Source organism: Lepidochelys olivacea (assembly GCF_965140295.1).
Source record: "Lepidochelys olivacea isolate rLepOli2 genome assembly, chromosome: 2".
NCBI lineage: Eukaryota > Metazoa > Chordata > Testudines > Cheloniidae > Lepidochelys > Lepidochelys olivacea.
In genome coordinates this window covers 90653133-90672955 of record NC_140412.1, presented here as the reverse complement: position 1 = coordinate 90672955, position 19823 = coordinate 90653133, and the positions used below count along the sequence as shown (strand labels likewise).

Below are 19823 nucleotides of genomic sequence, written 5' to 3'. Positions count from 1 at the left end.
AATGACAGCAGAATTTGGCTTAATACTTAGTGTAATCAACTCTCTAAACTGCCTGCTATTTAGCCAGGGCTGATAGAAATTACATAGAGATGAAGTATGATTTAGGGTAACTATAATGTTAGTGCATCAGCAATGCAGAATCAGACTGTAATGCTTCCTGTTTGTCAGACTCAAATGCTTATTAATAGAGTGCTTTTCCTGACAGGATAACCCACTTTACAGCATGTACACTCTATCCTAAAAATCCTTAATTTTGCTATTCATGGTGAGATTAAAACCTAACCACTAAGAGGTAGGGGATTGGAAGAAACTTCCCATTGGGCATGTGATTCCATAGTTGTCCAAGGTGTGGTTTTTAGATGTTCTGAATCAGTTCACTGTTCTGATGCATTTACTGTGTTACCATATATCAGGAACAGGATTTGTGTGTTATTCTGTAGTCTTTGAATATGCATTGCTTATGCCCGGAAAATATTTTTTTCTTTTAATTTATTGCTCAGTATAGCAAGTCAATGCTGTTCCCACATTCAAATATACAAGCAGCAGAGAGCTTTAATTTCAGTAAATCTAGCTTTAAAATGATTACATATCTGTATTATACTTTATGGTTTGGTTTATACTATAAAGCAGGATGTGGAAGTCTGGTTACTTATGGTATCCTGTAGGAATCAGGAAACATCTTGATATTGATGGGTTTAGTAATTATAGAATAGCTCTGTCATCATTTTCTGAAAATGTCATACTAATAAAAAGCATTCATCATAGATACAGTACATTAAACACTAGACAATATTTCAAGGCATATAATTTAGAGGAAGAACAGCATCTAGGTACCATAGTGTTACTCTTAGAAAATCACGGTTTAAGAATTACAACTATCCTTGCCATTCCCATTGTTTAGGAAATGGATGATGAAGAGAAATCTGGTATCAGCGAAGAAGACAAAGAAACAGACTGCAACCCATCCTCAAGGAGACGAAGTTTGTGGTATGCAAGCCACTACACAACTGATGAGAGAAAAGTAAGACCTAGGGGAAGGTTTCCCTACATCAAAATGTTTCAAACATGCAGTTCATTTTATTGTGGTAGCTTTGTAAGTAATGTATTACTATGTGGGGACATAGTGGTGTAAGTTCAAAGTAAAAATGTGTGAGTATGTAATTGGCATGACACCAAGATTTTGAGGTAGGGAAAGGAATGTTATTATTTTGTAAAACTTAGAAGAAGAAAAACAAGGGACGGTGCAAGGAAGTGAAAGCAGAATGTTTCCTGTGTTTCCAGCTTCCAAAACAAAAAGATCCAGGATTAGAGTCTCTCCTTTGCTGGGTGGCTCTATGGACAGGAGAGCAGGGAGGGCTGTCAGGGAGCCAGATACCTGCAATAAAGGCTGATCTATCTAATGACAGCTGACTAGGATCCCTAATTAGTGAGGCAAAGCTGCCGTCGCCCTCCCACAACACAACCCAGCCTGCCACCAACATGTTCCTTTTCTTCTCTGTACACCCCTATGCTAGGGTGGGGAGGGTAGTTGGTGTAGGAGCCAACTCCACCAGCTTCATGGCACCAAAGAGTCCCCTTCTCCTTGCCCACTAGGGGAATTCTCATATGGCCAGCTGCCCCCAGATTTTGACTCCAAAAGTATTAGGGTGAGCCTTAAATTAGCATATCCAATCCCCACGAATACTGTGATGGAAGTAACAATAACAGTAGTAGTAGTAGTGTAATAAGAAAAACTGCTCTGAGTGAACTGGACACTGAACTATAACAACAGATAGATTGCTATATTCCCGTATCCAACAATTGCAGTAGTAACTTTAGTACTTCTATATGCTCAGCTGGTATTAGAAAAGCCAGCGAAGACATACATTGGAAGTATCTCCAACTTCATACTGTTTGATCTGGAATGGCGATAACACAAGCCAACAAAGGCAGTTAAAAGATGTGAAATGATATATATGATATCACAAATTTCAGACAATTTGTATTCCAGAATGCTTTACAGAGTTGTGGTAGTGTACATTTACAAAGTGAAATGATGACCGCGGGAAAGAACATTTAAATAACAAATGAAGTGGAGAGATACAGGAGTTCAGTTCCAGAGTGCAGGAGCCGCAGAGAAAAAGACTCTTAAGTTGACAGTCCTGAGATGTTAAGGGCAAGATGAAGCATGTGTTCAATGAGGGGAAGGAATAAAGAGGGGAGAACAGGAGGACAAAGTCTTCTAGATAGGAACAATTCCATGGAGGATTTTATAAACAAGAAAGATAGTTTTGAACCAGATCCTGAAATGAAACCGACCAAGTGGAGTTGTTTGAAAATGTTTGCATGTTTTTAAAGAGGGGTAGTATTCTACACTCGCTGGATTCTAGAAAGCTGGGGCTTGGGGAGGCCATTGAAAGGAGTCTAGGTGAGAGGAGCTGAAGGCATGGAAGAGGGTTTCATCAGAAGTGGAGCTGAGTCAGTGTAATATGTGGACAACAGGTGATAGAGACATTCACACACATAAGAATAGAAGGAACTAGAATAGATAGCATTGCATTTGTTGAAGGATCTATTACCCAAGAGAAGCACTAATGGTTTAGAGTACACAAAGGGGCTGCCCCAGTCATAATTGTTTATTATAAAAACTATAAAATATATATACTACTATAATACAGTTGTAGACTTTGCTCTGTCCTATTGTAAGGCCATGGTTCTCTACAAAGTTTCATGTAGACTTAAAAGTCTAAGACAGTAAAAGTTGATTAATGTGGTGGGGTTATTGTGCTTCACACACTGCTTTCATGTCACAGAGCAAGGGCCCAACCCTATCAGCCTAACTCAAGAGGGCCACTTTCATAAATAAAAACTGAAAAAAATGGGTCCCAACGCTTGCTTTCTTTTAAAAAAAGAACCAAGAACCAACCAAACAAAAACCTTCCACTATATTCTGGGCTTCACTACATGTGGTGCTGATTACTTGTAGAGAAATGTGTCTTCTTGTCCAAAAGATACATCTTCTATAAGCCAAATGTAATCTTGGGAAAGCCAATATGATGCAGGAAGATGAGTTTGTGTATTCTTAACAAATTTTAAAATACTGTAGTTACAATATTTTCTTCTTCTATGAGTCACATCTTAAAGTCTTTTCTCAGGCAAAATTCCCATTGATTTCAAGCATGAGCTTTGCCTGAGAAAAGATTGCAGCCTCTAGCCCTATGTAATTATTATCTATCAAATTTTCAACAAATAGAAATTACTAGAGTGTGTTTTGATGATCTCTGTATCTCTTCATCTACTGCTTCATATTATATCAATAATTTTTGCTGAATGATGGAGGGCAGTAATTAGATGCCGTTGACAAAAATGTAGTGCTCTTCCAGTAATTTAAATTATATTATTAATACTTTGAAATGTAGGTATAACATTTGTATGCTAGTGTAATAATTCTGTTGACAGTGATTTTATACTTATAGAAATTCTAATGATCGTTTAAAAAAGCCTTAATTTTAAATGTCTCATTGGAAAGTCATTTGATACTAACTGTAATAACATATTGATGAATTCCCATGGCCATCACATATAATTTCAATAGAACATTTTCAGTTGTGATTTGGAATTAAGACACTTAAAAATAAAGTTATGCCAATAATTATGCTAAAATGAATGCTGTTTTATTGGGCATAATATACAATTCTGCTGACTCTTTAAAAATTCTTACTGAATTTCTTAATTCAGATCTGTTGAGAGGGTTAGCAAATATGCATGCATCTATTAAACTTATTACTGCTTGAGCTATGCTTCTTCATTAATAATCTGTCCTTGCATTGCTTTTTACAGCTTCTGTCAATGACTCAAGATGAATACAAGCCATCTGATGTTAGTATACTATTAGTCTTTGCAATTTATTTGTATTCGTATCAATGGTGTATATATGGATTATGCCATATGCCTTATAGAGATAAGTTTACATGACATTTTAAAATGTTCTGATCTTTTTATTAGCCTAGCCGTTATATTACAACCTTGATTATCCAAACCTACCTGTTGTCTAAAACAGGATCATCTTCCCATTGTCTGTTAATTACATTGAGAACTTCTTTGATTATCCAAAATCTTGATTATTTAAACTTACTAAGTATCAATCATGACATTAGAACATTTGAGGTTGTATTAACTGGCAAAAGATCTTCCTTAGTTCCTTGTATTTTAAAGAAAACATGCAACTCTGCTTTTCTAACATAAGCTACCCTAAAATTTGGTTTAATTCCTTCTTTGTGATGTGTTTTTAAAGTGTTCATTTTGAATTGCTGAGGTCCAGCAAAAATGACCACATACCGGAGTTGAATATTAAAATGGTGGAAAGTATGAAACTTTATTTGAACAGGCAACAAACTAATTAGCCCAAAGGTAGGAAATCCTAACAGATTCTGAAGAGGGAAATGCTCTATTTCAGTCCCATACTCTAACAAATGGAGTTGCAGGTCTCCTCCTCCATGCAGCCTGGAAACAGCTGTAACTAAACCTGAATATGCCCCCTGGCCTTGTGACATCTACTGCATCAGGAAATCACATGATATATTTTGCAATGAGATTGGGTCTGTAAAACTGGCCCATCTGCATTGGTCAATTGCTAGAAACCCTTGCCAAACAAGGACAATGGTCAACAACACGTTGCAGAAAGGAAAGTTCAAATAGTGGCATAAACATTGAGTAATAAACAACTGTAACAAACACAGCTAATTTTACTAATTGTAACAAATGCAGATCACCCTACTGATTTAAAAATGCAAATCATTTGTACCCATCATCTTCATCAGTACTGGAAATCTTTAGACAGAAAATTAACCTTGAAAAATATCCAGCCACAAGACTGCCTCAAAGAGAGGGATAGGACTCATGGCTATGGCATAGAACTAGTGAGAAGATCAGGGTTCTTTCATAGCTTGGCCAGAGATTGCCTATGACACCTAACAAAAGTCTCAACCTTTCCATGCCTCCACTGGTGTGTCTTTAAAATAGGTGTAATGCCTACCTCACAGTGATGGTTTGAGGATTAAGTAATGTTTATAAAGAGCTTTGAGATTCTTTGATGGGAGTTACTGTAGAAGTGCAAAGCACCACCATCGTTGTTATTACTGTTTTGTTAAAGAAAATATAACGAAATCAGTGTAATAATTCTTTTTAGCATAAATTGGTCTGCTAAAATTATTCTTAGGACAGTTGTGTTGACATCATGTGTAATGTGTGATTGTTCAGTATATAGAGAAACCTGCTGAAATGATTTCATTAAGTTTATTTCATATTTTAAAAGCAATACCTAGTGAAAGTTAGTAAGTAGCAGTTTCACTCACACAGAAGCTTTTCTAAAAGGAATGCCTTTCTCCAATCCTCGTTTGGCAGGTCCTGCTCGTAACAGTGAATGGGACTCCTGTAGATTATCACACCATACACCCCACACTTCACTTGGAGAATGGCCCTGCCAAAGCTGATATGTACTCAACCCCACAGTACAAATGGGAGCCATCAGATGACATGTCAGGTAGTAACATGAATTATTTGGGAATAAACCTACATGTTTGGTACTTTATTATTTACTCTATAGTTAGATTCTTTGCCTTGTGCATTTTTTGTTAAGCTTGGCATAAGATTGTTTTTTGTTTTGTTAAGATTTTGTTAAGCTTGGCATAAGATTTAAGAAACTGTTGGAACAAATTGATAAATTAAACAGCAGTAAGTCTCCAGAACTACATGGTATTCACCCAAGAGTTCTGAAGGAACTCAGATATGAAATTGCAGAACTACTAACTGTAGTATATAACCTATTGCTGAAACAAGCATCAGTACCAGATGGCTGGCAAGTAGCTAATATGAAACTCATTTTTTTAAAAGAGTTCTAGAGGATTATTCTGGCAATTACAGGCTAGTAAGCCTAACATCAGTACTGGGCAAATTGGTAAAGATCAAGATGATCAGAAACGTGGATGAACACAATTTGTTGGGGGAGAGGCAACATGGCTTTTGTAAAGGGAAGTCATGCTTCACCAATCAATTCGAATTCTTTGAGAGTGTCAGCAAGCATGTGGATACAGGTGATCCAGTCAATACAGTGTACTTGGATTTTCTAGAAAGCATTTGACAAGGTCCCTCACCAAAGGCTCTTAAGGAAACTTAGTTGGCATGGCATAATATGGAAGGTCCTCTCAGGGATCAGTAATTAGTTAAAAGATATGAAACAAAGGATAAGAATAAATGGTCGGTTTTCAGAATGGAGAGAGGTAAACAGTGGGGTCCCCAAGGGAATTGTACTGGGGCCAATTCTATTCAACATACCCATGAATGGTCTGGAAAAAGAGTGAACCAGGAAGTGGCACAGTTTGTAGATGACACAAAATTATTCAAGATAGCTAAGTCCAAAGCTGACTGCAAAGAGTTACAGGGGGGCTCACAAAACTGGGTGACTGGCCAACCAACTGGCAGATGAAATTCAGTGTTGATAAGGGCAAAATAATGTGCATTGGAAAAAATAATCCCAAATCCACATGTATAATGTTGGGTTCTAAACTAACTGTTATGACTCAAGAAAAAGACCTTGGAGTCATCATAGATAGTTCTTGGAAAACTTCAGTTGAAGGCCCAGCTGAGGTAAAAAATACTAACAGGATGTTAGGAACTATTAGGAAAGGGATAGAAAATAAGACAGAAAATATCATAATGCCACTATATAAATCCATGATAAACCCACACCTTGAATATTGTGTCCAGTTTTAGAGACCCCATCTGAAAAGGGATATAGTGGGAATGGAAAAGGTTCAGAGAAGGGTGACAAAGATGAACCAGGGTCTGGAACGGCTTCCATACAAGAAGAGACTAAAAAGAATAGGGATGTTCATCTTAGAAGAGAGATGATTAAAGGGAGGTATGATAGAGGTCTCTAAAATCATGAATGGTGTGGAAAAAGTGAATAGAGATGTGTTGTTTACCTTTTCCTACAATGCCAAAACCAGGGGTCACTCAAATTAATAGGCAGCGGATTTAATACAAACAAAAGAAAATACCTTTTCACACAATGCCCAATTAACCTGTGGAATTCATTGCTAGAGGATGTCGTGATGGCCAAAATTTACTCAGTTTGTGCAAAGACTGTAGGGTTTTGAACTGTGTGTGCATGCGCTGCCATTAGACTTATTTGAATTGCACTCTGAGAATCTTTTTTTACTTAGAAAAGAAAGAAGAGGAAGATGAGGAAGAAGAAGAGGAGGAAGATATTCAGGAGAAAAAAGAAAGTGTTAAAATACATGCCATGGTCTCCGTCTTCCATTTTATCATGAAACAAAGTTACATTTGTGCTCTGATTGCAATGATGGTAGGTATGAAAGACAAAAATAATTGAGTTGGAGTACTATACATAATCTAATTATAGATGTCATCTAACTCTGGAAATGAGCTTTTGCCACCTTATTGACAGCATAAATATATTTATCTTCAAAATGTCTTGGTGAAGGGTGATTTGTCGTGTTGATTTTTCATTGGTGTTTACTTTAATGTTGTAAAATCTGGACCTGAGCTTGAATCCGTTGGATGCATGTGGTTTAATAAAACATTACCCCTCAAATTATGCCTTGATCCTACCACCAACTCCTTATGGGGTAGGGCACAGGTTTCTGCTTGCAGGGATTCCGTTACAGAATCAGGGCTTAAAATTCTAGCTTTAAACTACATAGTATTTTGTTACTTGTGGCAGATCAGAAAATGCCCAACATGCTAATTTTTCTGATAATTCAAAAGCGTTTTTTTAGTGAGTTTTAATGCATTTACTCAAATCAGAAATTGTCTGCAAAAATAAAGCACTTCATAGTCATACAGTAAATCTAAACTTGCCATTTCTACTTCAAATTGAATCGATGCATCTTGTTCAAACTCTGTATGAAAATAAACCTTGATTTCTTTCATCTACACAGGGAAGACATCTAGGAAAATACAATTTTGTGCCAACAATTTTTTTTGTCATTAATTTTCTTCTTTTTGAAATTACACTGCCTATCCCTTAAAACATAGGGTCATTTTGTGCAAATTACCCTTGGATTATACTGTAGCGAGTTCACAGCGTGATAGATAGTTCTCTGTCAGCACTTCCAAGGTCTGGCTTTTCTATTTTGAAAAGGTTTCAACTGGGATGCAATTTACATAAAGTGTCTTGGCCCAATCTTGCTTTAAATTTTTAAAAATAGTTTGGCCACTTTTTGTTTGCATACAGCAAAAGAAAACAGATTTTTTTGGTTTGGTTTTCGGACTTCTGTTTGCTGTCCCTTAGCATGAAAAGTCTCTGGAGATAAACAAAACATAGCAGATTCTTTGTGCAGAATCTGGATTGAATATGGTGCTTTTTGGGATGTTAATAAGTAGTTACTTTCTTGCTGTGGTATATTCATTTTTTTGAAGTGACTGCTGCACATGTGCTTTAATTACTTTAAATTCCATTCAGCGTTCAAATCTGTCAGTATCAGTGATGGAGCTGTATTGTTCTGAGCTTTCTTCTAGTCTTAAACTGAGATAATATGAGCTCCGAAGGACCTTTGTTCTAAGTGTTGTGAACCAAATTCAGCTGCTGTTCCACTTATACCGTACCCAAACGTGACCATTGTCTGTGTTACAGTTGTGTATCTTAATGGAAGAATAGCATATGCACAATTCTCAGAGGCTATAATGAACACTGTATCAATTCAGGACTAATCCAGCCTTGATTAAAATATTCTTCATATTTCATGCTTTTCTGTCTAAACAAAAAAAAAAGAAATTAAGACTCCATTGACTTCAGCTAAATTACTCTAGATTTATACTGGTGCATTGCCAATACCAGAATCTAGTCCAAAATCTATAACAGAGTTTAATAAAAAGACACTTCCCCCCGTGCTATAATACAGTGTTTTGTCCAGAACAGTTGTTTGATACCTGTAAAATGAGCAGAGCATTTGAATATACTGTAAGAAACAATGCTACACTGGGTTGGGTTAGGCTAGGTCAGTCTAAGTCTACTCCATCTCTAATCTCTAATATCTAGAGTACAACAGAGAGTGAAATCTAAAGCATGCTTTATAGTCACTGCTGAATTCTGGGAGACCTAAACTAACACTTCTACTAGTACCAAGTACCAAGACGCAAAGGTACCAGACAAAATTTTTTTTATCTAAACTGTGAATTTCCTAGGAATCTGTTACAGTATGTAGTCCAGAGGATCTACTGTAGCTGTCAGTGGCCCAATTCATATTAACACAAATGAGAGTCACATGGCTAAATCTACATACAAATAATGAAATATGAAAACATATCCTAGACAAAGTGTGTCAAGTTGGGCAGTGCTGTAAAGTTTTACTGACTGTATGCAGTAATACTGTAACTAAGTGAATATATGAACATTTTTCTCTCTCTCTCCCATCCCCTCCCCTCCCTCCCAAGGCTTGGAGTATCACTTATCACAGTTGGTTGACTTTTGTGTTATTGATCTGGTCCTGCACACTTTGGATGATTCGTGACCGAAGGAAATATGCTATGATCAGTTCACCTTTCATGGTTGTTTATGGAAATTTGCTGTTAACATTACAATATATATGGAGTATTGACCTAAATAATGATGAGCTTCCTAAAGTTTCAGGATTTTTAGAAAAGAAGGATCCTGGGGAATTAGCATCAAAGGTAAGTGTAGTTTACTTACAGACATCTGTAGTTTAAAGAACTAAACAATATACACTAGCCATCAGTAAAAATTTCAGGTCCTTTGGTGTTTAATACAATGAATAATCCTGTTCAGCATGGGACTTACAGTACAGAATGAGTGGTTAAAAAATACAATAGCACAAAATTCCTTCTTGCCGGTAAATTAAATACTATAATGAATGTGTCAAATTTAGATAATTTTATAAAATAGTTCTCACCAGGGAGAAAATAGCATTAGTATTTGGCCCTATGAAAACAGAAGGAAAGGGAAGAGAAAAAACATGTACTTGGATTTGTTAAATACGAGATAAATTAAATAGAATTATGAGGCAGCTTTTGTTTGATGAAACCTGTTTGTACGTACACACACACACAACCTATACATAAACACTATACATACACAAATTATATACATTTTTATAAGTGCATTTCTGCTTTGTCATTAGCATCAGTCAGTACAGGTGAAAACTCAGTGCTGTAGTTGTACTTAAATAAAAGATTTCCATTCCCTTCTCTTTTTTCTGAATGAAGACTAATGTAGCAGACCTCAGTACAGCGGTTGTTCCCTCCTTTCTCCCTTTCATTTTTAGTTATTTTGTTGGCAGAATTTGTGTGTGGCAACACTTTATCACCCCACCTCTCACAGCCCATGACATTCTGTCTCAGCTATTCATGAACACTTTTGTTATGAACACATATTGCATGTGGAGTCTGGTGGAATTAAAAATTGCAAATCCAGACACTTGTAAGTATATGATAAAATCTGCTGACTTTAATGGGAGCAGAGTTTAGGCCAGCATTTTGAAAATCTCATGTGTAGCTCTTTTTCGCTTTGCAAGTTATCCACAAACACTTAGAAATATTAGATAAATGTACTGTGTGAAGAATAAAAAAATATTGTGAGAACACTTCTGGTCCAGATACTTTCAGGAATATTTCTCTGTGTTATTATTCATGACACTATGAACATTTGCTGTCCATAAACATTCTTATGAATAAAAAAATCATCTGAATGATTCCAAACAAGTGAATAAAAAGGATTGTACGTTTTAGTGAGTGGAATCACTGGCTTTTATTCACCAGAATATTCATAGGTACCATTTTTGGTATATTAATGAACACCTGAGATGTCATGCCAGTTTAAGTATAAGAGCCTCATTATAAGAGCAGCGGGAAAAGATAATTGAACCTGTAATGTCAAATATTTTTTAATTTGTGAAGAGTAGCTGAGTTCATTTGACTATCTAAAAACACACCAAATTTGTCTCTAAGAATAGAAGTGCCTAGGTCAGCAAGCTTTTTGAGCATGTGCCAAACTTTAAGCACATGAATAGTCTATTGAAGTTAATGGAACGACTCTTACACATAAAATTAGGCACATGCGCAAGTACTTATCAGAATTAACTCTTTAGTCATTCAGTTGAAGAAACATGAATTGGAATCACCTTAGATCACAAATGAAAGCATTTCTTGGTCTCAATTAATGAGGCTTTTTTTCACCCAGATATTTGCCCTGTCTTGAGACCAGTACATTTGGCAGATTATCTTTGGGGGAGGAAAGTGAGCACACAATAGAAGCTTCTTCATAGAACACTCAAGAGGAGTTTCTCACAGAATGTGGATAGTTCGCCCAATTCCCTTATGAGTGAACCACTTCCATCATGATACACTTGATTTCCATTTGAAGAGGTTCTGCACCTGTATTTCCTGCTTGGCAGTGCCCCTTGCCAAGCCATGACTGGATTTATAATGTATTTGAATGCTAGTGAGCATTCTATTATTTTTCCTATGGAAGGTAGTGCTAGTCTTGATAAGAGTGATTAAATAGTCAAGAGGTAAGTTCTGCAATTTCTCTTCATTGACTTTGTAAATCTCTCTTAAGAGATTTGGCTGCCTTGATATATTGCCAGCCCCTTTTCAATAATTTCAAAGATGAATTGCATTGTGGAATGTCATATTTAAAACTAACTGCTGTCAGGAAAGTGAAATTATTTTGTATATGGGATGATTTTAGTTACACCTATAAAACTAACTGAAGAACATCTGTTGGATTTGTTAGACTGGATAAAATGCACCCTGTGGATTTAAATAAAGATTCAGTGGAATAAAAGAGAAGTGAATGTACCATAATTTTCCCTGCATATATTTGTATGGGCTTTGAACAGTGTTTACTGGCTTGAAACTTAGAGCTGCATTGCACAGAAGCTGGCTGTCAGAGGCAGTATGAAAACACCTCTATATTCCACAGCTCCAAAAGCTAGTCTGGTGCTGGCAGTGACTCCAAAGAGGACAGCAGCTGAGCAAAATAGAGCTCAGTCAGTGTAGGGGTAAATGCATGTTATCTGATGCTCAAGGTTGCATAGCAGTGGCCACTTCTCTGTGAATTTGCCCAGCACTCCTGGAGGATTAGGGCAGATCTTCAGCTGGTGTAAATTTATCATTAATTTCAATGGACCTATGAAAATTTATCCCCAGTGAGGATCTGCCCCCATTGTGTCTGAGTCAGCACAATGCTTTTGAAATTCACTTCTGATTATGTGAAACCTCTTGTTGCTACCCATTCTCATGGGCTTAGCTTAACAGCCATAAAATGGCCCTTCATGTGTGTGAAAGGTGCTGTGTTAATATGACCGGAGAATGAAGCCCTCTATTACCCCACAGAACAAAGAGATGGTGGTAGTAGCAGAGTAGGTTTCCTCCATGCTGATCTGCCAATATACTTTAACATTGATGTGAAGCATCCATCTCCAGAAGGGAGAGAGTAGTTCTGTTTCCATTACCCACCTCTCTTTGAGATACCATTTAGTGTCAGTTGTAATGGTTTTTGTGATGTATGTATTCTACAAACTGGAATGAGGCTGCCAACTCGATTTACAGACACCATGAACAGCCACCTTGAGAAAAGAATTTTGTGTCACTGGGCTGGATTCATACTAGTTGCTTTGAAATGATGGTCTATGTACCCCATTATCAGTTCCCTAAGTCATCCACTTACCCCAAGGATTTGTTTTCTGCTCTGTAACCCTGGATTACATCTAGCAGTACACAATGGAGGGAGATTCCACCCCCCCAATCAATAGCTTAAAAGTGTTGACCCAAACTCTCTGTGCATTTGCCATTCATGAAAGGGCTTATTTTCAGTATTTATTTTTAGCTAATCTGGTGCCTTTTCACTCCTTTAAAAACTGAGTTTCCCTGTCGTTATTATTTATTTCTCTTGTGATAGTGTTTAGACATCCCCTTCAGGGATTGGGGCCTGTGGAGATAGGCATTTTACATATACATGTCCCTTCCTCAAAGAGCTTACAGTGTAAATCAGGTTCATTTTTATGGTAAATTCATCAATTTGAGCTGAAATCAGTTGTTTTATTATAATATAATGGTGATGAAATGATGCAGGATCACTCACTCAACTTCTGGCCATTCAGTATTTTTGGAACATACGTGCTTCCTGCACCACTTCTCACACTACTGGTATGTGTCACGTGGAAGCAAGTGAGAACAAAGACTGTGATCACAATGTAAATTACATCCGAATGCACAAACAGGAAGGATATATCATTAAAAATCTCTTAAAAGGAACATTGTCATTTTTGTCAGTGTTTATAACCATTATCAATGGCTGAAAAACATAACAAGAAGTCATTGTTTTATCAGTTGCTTTCAGTTCACATGAAAAAGCAGAATCACTTTTTATTAAGGCTGTCAAGCAATTAAAAAAATCAATTGTGATTAATCACACAATTAATCGCGCTGTTAAACAATAATAGAATACCGTTTATATAAATATTTTTGATGTTTTCCACATTTTCAAACATATTGATTTCAATCACAACACAGAATACAAAGTGTACAGTGCTCACTTTATATTTTTATTATAAATATTTGCACTCTAAAAATAAAAGAAATAGTATTTTTCAATTCACTTAAAACAAGTACTGTGTGCAATCTCTTTATAATGAAAGTAGAACTTATAAATTTATAGTTATGTACAAAAAATAATTGCATTCAAAAACAAAACAATGTAAAACTTTAGCGCTTACAAGTCCACTCAGTCCTACTTCTTGTTCGATCAATTGCTCAGACAAACAAGTTTGTTTACATTTGAAGGAGATAATGCTGCCCGCTTCTTGTTTACAATGTCACCTGAAAGTAAGAACAGGCATTCGCATGGCACTGTTGTAGCCGGTTTAGCAAGATATGTACTTGCCAGATGCGCTAAATATTCATATGTCCCTTCATGCTTAAACCACCATTCCAGAGGATATACATCCATGCCGATGATAATGATCCAAAGCAGTGCAGACCAACACATGTTCATTTTCATCACCTGAGTCAGATGTCACCAGCAGAAGGTTCATTTTCTTTTTTGGTGGTTCAGGTTCTGTAGTTTCTGCGTCTAAGTGTTGCTCTTTTAAAACTTCTGAAAGCATGTTCCACACTCCATCCCTCTCAGATTTTGGAAAGCACTTCAGATTCTTAAATCATGGGTCGAGTGCTATAGCTATCTTTAGAACTCTTACATTGGTACCTTCTATGTGTTTTGTCAAATCTGCAGTGAAAGTGAACAACATGCTGGGTCATCATCTGAGACTGCTGTAACATGAAATATATGGCAGAATGCAGGTAAAACACAGAGCAGAAGACATACAATTCTCCCCCAAGGAGTTCAGTCACAACTTTAATTAACACATTATATTTTTAATGAGTGTCAACAGCATGGAAGTATGTTCTCTGGAATGGTGACCAAAGCATGAAGGGGCATACGAATGTTTAGCATATCTGGCACGAAAATACCTTGCATGCCAGCTACAAAAGTGCCATGTGACATCTGTTCTCTCTTTCAGGTGACATTGTAAATAAGAAGCGAGCAGCATTATCTCCTGTAAATGTAAACAAACTTGTTTCTCTTAGCGGTTGGCTGCACAAGAAGTAGGACTGAGTGGACTTGTAGACTCTAAAGTTTTACGTTGTTTTGTTTTTGAGTGCAGTTATGTAACAAAAAAAATCTACATTTGTAAGTTGCACTTTCACAATAAAGAGATTGCACTATGGTACTTACATGAGGTGAATTAAAAAATACTATTTCTTTTATCATTTTTACAGTGCAAATATTTGTAATAAAAAATATAAAGTGAGCTCTGTACACTTTGTATTCTGTGTTGTAATTTAAATCAATATATTTGAAAATGTAGAAAACCTCCAAAATATTTAATGCATTTCAATTGGTATTCTATTATTTAACCATGCGATTAATCACAATTAATTTTTTTTGCTTAATCTTGTGAGTTAACTGTGGTTAATTAACAGCCCTACTTTTTATATTACATCGTCAGCCTGGTTAGCAGCAGCAGCAACCCCACAGTAGAGTATACCAAATATTTGATTGTTTATATGTCTCATTTAAAATTTTATTCTTGTTTTCTGTATAAAGTAATGAAATGAGGCTTGATCCTGAACCACTGAAATCCATGGGAGCATTGACTTCAGTGGATATAGGCTCAAGCCCATGATAAACAGGTGCCATACTGTTTTCTGTGTTCTGGCTGGCTTTCAGTACTGACACTTGCTGAAGTTGGCAGTATAGAAAACACAAAAGTACACACTCTTTGTTTAAAATATTTATTTATTTATGTACCTGGTTATGGAATAATAGACTATCCTCTCCTAGCGCAAGGAATCAAAAGAGAAACTTATTAACAAAAGCCACAGAATGAAAAGTCAATTTCCTACCCAAACTGGATGACAGCTGCAAGTAAAATAAACTTGCTTTTAATGGAATAGGTTGCCTAAATGACCTAGCTTCCAGAAATGTGTTCTTTGGCAATGATGATATTGTTGCCAATTTTGCTGAATAGTGGAAAACAAAGGCATGAAAAACATTTCAAAATATCTGTTAACATTAGCAGGATCTAGGATGTACAATTAGTCTGTCTCTCTTGTTTTTGTTTTGATTTTTGCTTGCAGATCCTTTTCACGATTACTTTCTGGCTACTGCTTAGGCAACACCTCACAGAGCAGAAAGTGCTTCAGCTAAAAGAAACTACTTTAGATGAGGTCAAAGTTGAAGATGAAGAAAATGAAGAAAAAGGTAAAAGAATATCAAGTTTGACTGCTTCAATGAATGTAGGAGGTTATGGTTACTTCTTTTCTTATTGCTAAAGTAACTGGAAAGTTGCATCTGCTATTGACTGAGGGCAAAACAATATGTTGCTAAATCCATGCACTACAAATTTCTCAGGGGACATAAGAAAATAGCTTTGAACTTGATAATATCAAACAATATATATAAACTCTCTTTACAGTTGAACGACAGTAAATGATATGACGAAATAAATAACTTGAATGGGAAATACAGGAAAAACCTTCTATAGATGCACCACAATTGCGCCCCCTCACACCCTAAAAAAGATCACTGTACACAAAATTTAACCATAAAAGGAGAAGGGCCTACATGGATAATGTCCATTGGGATTTCATTGGGAGCTGCACCTTTGTAACCAAGAGCAGAATTTGGCCTATAGGTTTCAGTGAGGTGTAGTTATTCTTGTTTTAAACTGATTTAAATCAGATCAGAATCAGGCCTGGGATGTGATGATCAGAGCCACGAGTCACTCCCTGAAATTGCCAGGCCCTGGCATTATTTACATGTGCAGATGCCTTTTGATGGCCCCCACTTCACACCCAGCATAGCAAGACTAGGAACAGGGATTTCTCCATACTGCTCCCATTAATGACACAGCAGTAACTTGCCCTTTTTTTCATGGGTTGATCACAATAGAGCAAGAGGGAGGGATAGTCATTCTTTTGAAATGCGGCATTTAACTCCCACCTGGTATGACACATCTATATGTTTTTTTAAGTTTTGTTGGTTGGTTGGTTTTAAACAGGAACCTCTGCTTTGAATTTCAAAGCTGTCTAATGTTTGTGGTTTTGGCCAAAACCACAGTATTCCCTTTGGAATTTATGTCTCTGGATATCAATGATACATTTTTTTCCAGTTTAACAACGTTTTTTGCCTGAAAATATAGGCATTACAGTATATATTTGCTTTGACTATGATCCAATACATAGCCTTCAGGCCATGGTTCTTGTCAAGGCTGATTCCCCACTCTGGCACTTTGAGTGCAGAAGGTGGGGGCCCGCAAGGATTTTAAAAATTAATACTGGCCACTCCAGGCTGGTATTAAACTCCAAAGGTCACAGCTTCTCTCTGACCTTGGATGGTAGATGCTGCCACCACCCAAATGCAGAAAACCCCTTTGAAACCAGAAAGGCACACTTGGGAATTCCTTCCTTTGGGGTATCCTCAAGCCCTTTCATCCCCCCAGCCCCCCAAACCCTTTGGGGAAGAGCTGAGGAAGAAAAACAAAGGAAATCAGCTGTTGCCACCAGCTAATTAGACAACATGCACAAACCTCTTAGGACACCAAAAATCCAATCCTGTTCTTAAAAAAGGTAAATTTTGTTAAATACAAAATGAAAGAAAATACACCTGGAATTTAGGCTTTTGCCAGATTTAAAAAACCCACTTACAAAATTTAAACATCAAAAATAACCTTCTTGAGATCCATCTTAAAGGTTACAAGCAAAATGGAAAGCATTAGGGTTAGCACAGAGGAGTCCACAAGCCAATAAGAAATAAACAGAAATAAACCTAACCGCGTCTTCCTAGACACTCCCTAATTTATTTACATATCTGGGGTTTCAGGTAAGCAATCTATAGGTATGATCTGATGGTTTTTCATACCTGGCTTTCAGCTTCTCACAGCATAACTGCTCCCTGTTCCCCTCTTTCCCGGAGAACCACAACACACAGACAAAGGGAAGTTTTTTCCCAATCTTAAAAAGTTCTAGGCTTCCCATTGGCTCTTTTGGTCAGGTGCCCAGTCCTTTCCTTTTACCTATGGGCTTGTTAACCCTTTACAGGTAAAACAAGTAGAGAGCAACCACCAAGAGGGATTCCACAGCCAACTGGCTGGCTGGGTCCACAAAAGGGAGCTATCCCTACTCTCATTTATCACAGTTCTCCACTATGTCTGAGTGCAGCTTGGGCAAAGTGGGGAGCGGTAATCCCAGGGAATTGCTGTGGCTTCCTCACCTTTTGGCCACCCTGCCCCAGTGGAAGTCCAAGCAAATTAAGCTACAGACCTTATGCCCAGTGAACGATCATGGAGCTCTGCCACAGCATGCCTTCTCCTGTCCCAACCCACCTTCCAGAATGCCCCTGAAAAGTCTCTTCCCCTTATGGTGGCAGTGAAGGCTAGTGGCTTACAAGGTGACATAGAGGGAATATTCTACTCGCGGGAATTTGAGGGAATACTCTACTGGCTATCTCCAGCTGTTTTAAAGACACTTTGTGCTGCTTACTCAGCACAAAGTGACCTTAGTGGACCAGAGAATCTGGCCCTCAGATTTTTGAAAGGGGCGGAAGAGTGAGTACATTTACCAACTAGGCACCTGGGCTTAGGAGTGTGGTCATGGAGACACTACTGTCAACTTGTAGAAGAGGAAAATAACATATTTTAGAAGGAAATGCATGACCAAAATTCTCTGGAGCCTTCTGGTGAATTTTCTCCCTCAATCAGAAGCAGAGGTTATAAAGTCAATTCAGCAATGTATCTAAATGTACTCTAAGCTTCCATGTCCTGCATAAAGCTTTTATGCTTTACCTCATTTACAATTACAAGGAAAGATCCTATAAAGGAAAGATCCTGTAAAAATAGGTTGGGGGTGATGCAACTTGATTTGTGTCTTTGCAGAAGAGGAATTGCAAGAAGGGGAAGTGACAGAGGAAGCAGATGAAGAAGATGAGGATGAACAGGACATTATGAAAGTCCTGGGAAACTTGGTGATGGCTATGTTCATTAAGTACTGGATTTATGTCTGCGGAGGAATGTTCTTCTTTGTCAGCTTTGAGGGCAGAATTGTCATGTACAAAATCATCTATATGATGCTCTTCCTCTTCTGCGTGGCCCTGTACCAGGTAAATGAGAGCAATACTAAGCAAAATTCTTCCTTTGGTTGCACTGGTGCATCCTCTTGACTCAGCACCAGTGGAACTGAGAACAACATTTAATAACTTAATCCACTGTGTATTCTTTCTTTCACTAGTTCTCAACAGCTTAGACCATTTGAAGAGTTTTGATTCTCTGAAACCTCAATAGATTGGCTGATGGGAGAGAGAAGCAAAGTTTTAAAAGTTGTAGTTTGAATAAGCTCCCAAACATATGAATGCTTAGCTGAACGAGAACCCAGACTCTGTGGTGATGGGCACCCTAGAACTAAATTAGTAAAAAATATTAATAATCAACCACTCAAAACCTTTTGAGCCTGAAGAATTGTTCTGGGTAACTTATGAGGACAGGTTGTTTCATGAGATTTCTGACTTTTTTTCCTTCCGATCCTGGCTGGAACTTGGAAGAATAGAGCTTACATAAACATGAGGGGGAAAATGAAAAAAGTTAACTTAAAAATGGATCAAGTTGGGGTTTTGTTTAGAATTTTGGACTAAGATTCACCATGGTTGTTTTATCGAGGCCAGTTTAACCATCCCTAGCTGAATTTAGGAATACTATTGATCTTTACATTAGAACTGCATGACTTCATGTTTGATTGCTGATGACGGCCACTTTTCCATTGCTTAGCTGTAGACCACAAAATAAACAATACTATGATACTACAAAGACTGGTTTCAGAGTAACAGCCGTGTTAGTCTGTATTCGCAAAAAGAAAAGGAGTACTTGTGGCACCTTAGAGACTAACCAATTTATTAGAGCATAAGCTTTCGTGAGCTACAGCTCACTTCCTCAGATGCATATCGTGGAAACTGCAGCAGGCTTTATATATACACAGAGAATATGAAACAATACCTCCTCCCACCCCACTGTCCTGCTGGTAATAGCTTATCTAAAGTGATCATCAGGTGGGCCATTTCCAGCACAAATCCAGGTTTTCTCACCCTCCACCCCCCCACACAAATTCACTCTCCTGCTGGTGATAGCCCATCCAAAGTGACAACTCTTTACACAATGTGCATGACAATCAAGTTGGGCTATTTCCTGCACAAATCCAGGTTTTCTCACATTCCCCCCACCCCCATCACAGACATGAAGGTCGCTATCTTAAAA

The 19823-nt window shown here is 37.4% G+C and overlaps 1 protein-coding gene across 1 annotated transcript in view; it reads left to right on the top strand.

The window, feature by feature from the left end:
• Window positions 1-19823, top strand: part of PIEZO2 (piezo type mechanosensitive ion channel component 2) — a 454253-nt gene that overhangs the window by 324360 nt on the left and 110070 nt on the right. Inside the window, exons 9-15 of the mRNA XM_084618523.1 lie at window positions 902-1021; window positions 3820-3858; window positions 5383-5521; window positions 7203-7345; window positions 9436-9672; window positions 15661-15784; window positions 18456-18679. Coding sequence (XP_084474649.1) covers window positions 902-1021; window positions 3820-3858; window positions 5383-5521; window positions 7203-7345; window positions 9436-9672; window positions 15661-15784; window positions 18456-18679 — 1026 coding nt within the window. The remainder of the gene's footprint in view (window positions 1-901; window positions 1022-3819; window positions 3859-5382; window positions 5522-7202; window positions 7346-9435; window positions 9673-15660; window positions 15785-18455; window positions 18680-19823) is intronic.